Source organism: Alexandromys fortis, unplaced genomic scaffold (genome assembly GCF_014885135.2).
Source record: "Alexandromys fortis isolate MF-2015 unplaced genomic scaffold, M_Fortis_MF-2015_v1.1 scaffold_61, whole genome shotgun sequence".
In the NCBI taxonomy this organism is placed as follows: Eukaryota; Metazoa; Chordata; class Mammalia; order Rodentia; family Cricetidae; genus Alexandromys; species Alexandromys fortis.
In genome coordinates, this window is record NW_026067962.1 from 1,835,040 (window position 1) to 1,841,881 (window position 6,842).

The 6,842-nt window shown below is 34.3% G+C and overlaps 1 protein-coding gene across 1 annotated transcript in view; it reads right to left on the reverse strand.

The window, feature by feature from the left end:
• Nucleotides 1–217: 217 nt before the first annotated feature.
• Slco4c1 (solute carrier organic anion transporter family member 4C1) overlaps nucleotides 218–6,842 on the reverse strand; it is a 56,222-nt gene continuing 49,597 nt past the window's right edge. Inside the window, exons 11-13 of the mRNA XM_050153439.1 lie at nucleotides 4,933–4,997; nucleotides 3,853–3,990; nucleotides 218–3,008 (exon numbers count right to left, since the gene is read on the reverse strand). Coding sequence (XP_050009396.1) covers nucleotides 2,848–3,008; nucleotides 3,853–3,990; nucleotides 4,933–4,997 — 364 coding nt within the window. The 3' untranslated portion in view covers nucleotides 218–2,847. The remainder of the gene's footprint in view (nucleotides 3,009–3,852; nucleotides 3,991–4,932; nucleotides 4,998–6,842) is intronic.

A 6,842-nucleotide genomic window follows, 5' to 3' on the forward strand; every position in this document is an offset into this window, starting at 1 on the left:
ACGCATACTGAGCACAAGTATTCACTTCTCTCTGCTTCCTGACATGTCATGTGACCAGCAGCTTCATGCCACTGCTGCTGGGCCTTCTCTGTAATCATCATCTATAATCTCACACGGCAAGCCAAGGTTCATCATTTCTCCCACAAGTTGCCTTAGTTAAGTGAATTCCTTTTATCATGGGAATGAGAAAGCCAACATAATCAAACACTTATTTGATAAAACATATACCTTTTATTAAATTAGAATATTTGTATTACATCGTTTTATGTAATAATTATTTACAGCATTATTTGCAACAAAGAAAATAAGTCTATATTTTATGTGTATCTTCTTTCAATTTACATAGCAAAGCCAATGTATACAATTTTCTTATGTGTATGAGTTTTATATTTTTTATGCATTTAAAAAAAATAAAATATTACAAATTTTAAGATACATTCAAATATGTACAAACTTACAGCAGGCCCATCTGCAAGTTATTCTCTGTAACTATAAACTGTGGCAAATATACATTCTGGAAATGTATCCTAAAAGTGGCATGCCAACACATATAATCTGCATGCCTTTACGAGTAGAAACAATGAAGATTATAGTAGTGTTATCACAAATGGAGGTATCCTTTCTAAATATGCATACTCAAGTACCATTTTCATTTGAAAATTTGTTTAAAAAATTATAAAAGAAATACTTTGAAACTGAGTATACTGAAGACAATGTCAGTTTGATGAACACTAATCGTTAGAAATGCCTACTGTTTATTGACCTGGTTGATGGACTGTTTCTATGTTTAGGATTAGTTTCCTTTTTTTCTCCCTAAGTGGCCATATAGTCATCTGTTTATATGGCCTGTTTTCGTTCTTGTTCTCAAGAAATTGCTGAATTTCTCAAATGCCTTTATGTTATACTTTCCCACTGGATTCCATGTTTTCACACTTGAGAAACTCTAACATTTATTGCCCTTGACCACAACGGAAGCAGTCTTTAAAACATGCCTGGAAGATGGGAATGAATATTCTCACCTGAGGTATCCTGTGTATTTATTTCTCTGTCTTTTTTGTGTTATCCCTTTAGATGACAGAACTGTCTGCTTCCCAAATACCTGGGTTTGGGTTATATCTTTTCATTTGATTTTTGGTTTGTAAATGTTCCTGAGTTAAGTAAGTCTAGCCCTGTGCTTCCTGAGACTACACCTCTCATTTAATATTCAAGGTGCTTGCATGCATGTCTAACTCATAGCTAATCCCTGCTTCTTGAATTTAAGCTTAGAAGTGCTAATAGGTTCTGAAGTCCTTGACCCTACATAATTACCACCAGACACAGTAACATAAATTCTGTGAATTCTAGTGCTTTTGACTCTAACTTTCTTCCAGGTCCTTTGTTCTGGCTTGTGTTTTCCTGATGGGGAACCTGTTACATGAAACCTGATACCAAACCTTATTAAGTAGAAGCTTTAATCTGCAAAAACAACTCAAATACACCCACCCTTTGTTTTGAGTAGATCTTTTCAGCACCGAGTTTCAAATTTAGACCTTGCATTCAGCTACATCCTTAGCCCTTCAATACTTTTCTAAATTAGAAATAGTATTCACAATAGTAAGTTTTTGCTGATGCTAACTGACTGGCTTCTTCAGTATTTTAAGTAAATTTACCAGGAACCCACACAGATGGGATTTAGTTCTCTGATGTCAGGTGCATGAAATACTTGTGATTCCAGTAAATGCATTATAGAATTTAAAACCTTAACTAAATAACAATATCTGATGCCTGTTAAATGAAACTCTGCTTAGGTTACTCTAAGTAATGTGCTAAGTAATTAGTTTAGAAAATAAAATTTGAAGGACTGAATACGTGTTTGTCAATAGTGCATGGTGACAATTTGTCATATCGAGGTGGCACATTATGGCTGGTTCTTTCCTCTGAAAACATGTAATTAAATAACACTATCATAGAACCACATGTTTTAGTGTTAAAAGTAAGTGATATTAACAAATTACTTCCTAGAAGTTTTATTCTAAATTGAAAGTATGTGTAGTCAATGCTGCGATTTCTGAGGCTAAAGGGTACCGAACACAAAGAAGAACACGATCCAATAGTCTATCAGTTCAGTAACTTACTATGAAAATAAATGGCAGAAAAGGAGATGTAATATAAAAATAAAAATGAATTATGTTGGAACCTGACTTGAATTTCATGAGTTTTAAATAACAAGTCCCCCAAACCATCACATACATCTGATTAGGTTAAACTTTTATGTTGTAAGTTTCTCAAATAAATTCAAACTATTGACGATGAAAAATGAAATGTAAATCGTTATGGAAAGAATTTTTTTAAAATGTCAGCATGAGCCGAAGGTGGTAATATATACTTGGGACCCCAATACTTGAGATGTAGTGTCAGGTGGATGGAGCACAAAAGTCATCCTTGGCCACCTGAGTTTCTGGGCAGCTGGGGATAAGTGAGGTCTTACAAAAAGCAAAACAAACAGAAACTGATGTTTTAAATTTTGATTGTGCACCTGTGTTTTTTCAGTGTAAACTTTTAATTACTTGTTGGCCATTATTCTTGCGACTTTTTGGTGATTTCATAGCTAGAAATTTCATAGACGCAAATAAGAATCTGTGTGGTTTATGGCTTTTGGTGAACTTTAAAAGCGCAGGCCTGAGTTTTTTGCTTGTTTGATTGTTTGTATTATAAGGAAAATAAGAATCTGAACATGGACAACAAACACCATCAATTGTGGAACATGGATTTTTAAGCTTTGTTCTATACAGACTAGACAATGGAGCTTTGGCACAGTGTGGTCTTCTTGACAGAACCAGTTTTGCCGCAATGATCTCCTTTCCTTTTTCATCCTTCATTTTCAATTTTGTTGAGATCCTCTTCTATCGAAATAGTAGACACAATTACATTCTGACTTTGAAAAGACACCTCTGCGCCTGGTGGTGGTGGTTTATAGAGGATAATTGCAAGCCCGTTGAAGAATATGTTGATAACTTTACAAGTAACACCTATATACAAAATAAACAGACAGTCATGCATTTGGAACATTACTGATGAACAAAAATAATTTTGACTGAGTCATTCTTCACAAATAGAAACTTCCCACTTTATCTGTAATCAAAACACTCAGGCATCAGAAGCAAGAGCTTCACATCTGAGTCAGGCAAGGACTTCACATAGAATTTCTAGGCAGCTTAAAGAAGAGATAGTCCTATCTCAAGTTAATAATACTAATAATTTACTATCATTTTATTAAAGTAAATAAATATGTATAAAATACACAATAATAATTATTCTGAGAGATGGCTCAGCGGTGAAGAGCATTGCCTGCTCTTCCAAAGGTCCTGAGTTCAATTCCCGGCAACCACATGGTGGCTCACAACCATCTGTAATGAGGTCTGATGCCCTCTTCTGGCCTGCAGGCACACACACAGACAGAACATTGTATACATAATAAATAAATAAATATTAAAAAATAATAATTATTCTATTCTTGAGTATTATTTACATAGTTTCCAGAGCCCAGACACTGGAGAAAAATCATTCCTCAGGATTTTTTAAATACTCTTTTATCTTTTGTGTATTCTTTTCCAAACATTTAAGAGAAATTGTTCTTTAAAAAACACATGATGTATGATATACAGAAAAAAATTTTATTCTTCTACTTAAGAAGTCTAAAAATTTCAAGGGCCATTCACAACCACTGATATCATGTTGGGTAATTGCTTTCAGCTTCAGAACTGCAGGATTGTCCCACAGAATGGCCTGACCATCACACCAAAACTAGATCAAAAATCAGTAACAACTTGATTCACATTAGCCTGGTTTAAAGTTACCAAGATGTCAACTTACTTATGGCTACCAGCATGTGGGCCATCCTGATGTTATCATAAATCCAGCAAGCTCCTTTTATTCCACATTCATTGACATCCCACAGAACACATGTCCTGTCTATTGTGACACCAAATATAATAGGCCCAGGTATTGTGCCTAGAACAATTAATGGCAAAATGAAAATTAGTGAAGACTACAGTTTATAAGTTTTAATTTATATATATAGCTATACATATATTTATATAATACAAATAGACTTTATTCTATCCACCTGCATATTAGCCAATTCATTCATAAGTCAAAGGGATATAAAAATTGTCAAAATATTTTAAATAATTATATGCAATTATATATTTCTAACCAATTCAAAAAGGTACTTTAATAGAAACCATTAGCCCTAGGGCCAGTTAGAGGCTCAATGAGTAAGGGCACTTGCCTCCAGGTCTGGCAATCTTAATTGGATTCTGAGACCCACACTGTAGAAAGAGACCCAAATTCTGAAAGCTGTCCTCTGTCCTCCACATGTGGCAAGTGTGCACTCCCCAACACATGCACAAACATACACTAAATAATGTTAAAAATATTAGACAATTTTATCCTTACATTGGACTAACACTTAGAAAAAATATTTTATTTTTATTTTTCTGATACAAAATCTATAAACAGTAATAAGGTACCATAAGTAATCCTCTCCACTTTTATGTATTCCACATTAGTAAATTCAAACAAATAAAGCCTGGGAGTATCGATATAATAATTCATACTAAATATGCTCAAAATTAAATAAAAGATGGCAAGAAAAGAAATTATACACTAAGATCTATACTTGATATTTCAAATGAATTGGATGTTCTCTGGAGGTTATGTCTGCAGTGGCATTGGAAACAACGGATAGCAAGTCCGACTGGAGAGCTGTAAAGTCACTGTTTTCTTGTTTCATGTCAGCAGTGTGACACCATGCATGCTGGAAAACGGCTTTCATCATGACAACCATGCATTGCTTATCTTTCATCATTTACTTGGTGTGTAACATATCCGAATAGGTCAAAAACACTAATGAACCAAAAGAGCATATACTAAGGTTTTTAAATAACATACCTAACAACCGAAGTAGCAGAAACTGTACTCCCAATGCTAGAGACCGCTGCCTGTGATTGACACACCTGAAAACATGTTCAAAAAAATGAGAAAAAAGTCAGGGCATTTATTAATTATAGTCACACTTTCATGCGGACATAGGTTTAGCATTTCTACTCGAGTAGATGTTGTTCGTATTAAAATACCTGTAAAATCTTACAACAAAAGTATTCTGAGGTTACAAAAGAAAAAAAAATATTATCAGCAGTAAAACTTTACAAATAACATCAAAAAGTCACAGCCTCAGAGTTTCAACAAAGATAAAGGGAAAAAATCCAATTAGCCAGGTGATGGTGCACGCTTGGGAGGCAAAGGAAGGCAGATCTCTGAGTTCAAGGCTAGTCTGGTGTACAGAGAGAGTTCCAGGACAGCCAGAGCTACACAAAGAAACACTGTCTAGAAAATAAAAAATAAATAAATAAGCATTTAACAACAGTGTTTTTCACAAAACCTATAAACAAATTAGGCATGAGGGGATGTAATTCAGCAAAATAAAAATTACAAGTATAAAAAAAAATCACTGCAAACACAGTTAATGCTCTGAGATTAGGGGTAGAAAAGGATGCCCACTCTGACAGTGTTCAAATTCTGTCCGGATTAAGTAGGTAACAAAAGCAAAGAAAAGACCTACAAAGTGAAAAAGAAGAAACTGCCTCTGTTTTTAGATCGAGTCCACAAAATGAACTATTCACATGAATAAATGGAGTCAATAAACTTGAGGATATCAAATCAACATTACTAATCCATTGCATTTCAATACACTAAGAAATATCCATGAAAGAAACTAAGAAAAAAATTCCCACTTACAACAGAATCCAAAAGTAATTAAATATCTGAGATTAAACAAATGGGGAAAAAGTGTTGGACATCAAAACAATGTAAAGAGATCTTGGGAGACGACACACATAAAAAAGAGACATCTTAATGTTCACAAATCAAAATAATGTTGTCTACATGCCCATACTCTCCAAGGCAATTAGAATAAAATCCCCATCAAAATGCTAATGAAATTGTTCACAAAAAAAATAAAAATACAATTCTAAGATTCATATGGAAAAGACCCAGAATAGCTATACCAATTTTGGTCAATAAGAATGAAATTGGAGACATAATATTACCAGATTTCAAACTACAATAACAAAGCTATAATAATAAAAAGTCTGGGTCTGTCATAAAAATGTACACAGAGATAAATCGAACATACATATATGTATATGCAACTGATGTTTGACAAGGACACCAAGAACACATATTGGGGATGTTCAGAGAATTGTATATTTTATATTCATATGCAAAACAATGAAATTTGACCCTGTCTCAAACTCTATACAAAATAATTCAAATTGACTAAGGACTAACATATAACTTGAGTCCTATCCTTCCAAAAGCAAAAATAGAAAGTTCTCGATGTTCACTTGGGCAATGATACTTTTGGCTATCATACCATAATGCAACCAAAGCAAACAGAGCAAACAGGACTGTGCCTCACAATGAATCTGCACAGCAAAAGAAGCAAAGTAAAGTGACAGAGTACAGGAAAGAACCGGCAAAGGGGGCATCTGGGAAGCATTTTATACACAAAATAAATCATAAACTTAAGCAAAAACAATAACAAGAAAAAAGTTCCAAAACTAATAAAAAAAAAATCTGATGAGGCACTTTGTAGGGATAAGTCCCACCCCTTAGGGGGCATATTAGCCTCAGGCTAAAGTTTGCCTATAAATTTGGCCAGCGTGCTCCCAGCGCTCACTTCTGCTTTCCTGGTCTCCATGGGAACGGTGGTTCTGTAAGTCTATTCCTTCATTAAAGCTGTCTATATTTTGACAATCTGTCTGCATTCGCTTACGCAGTTACATTTTGGCGTCCAACGT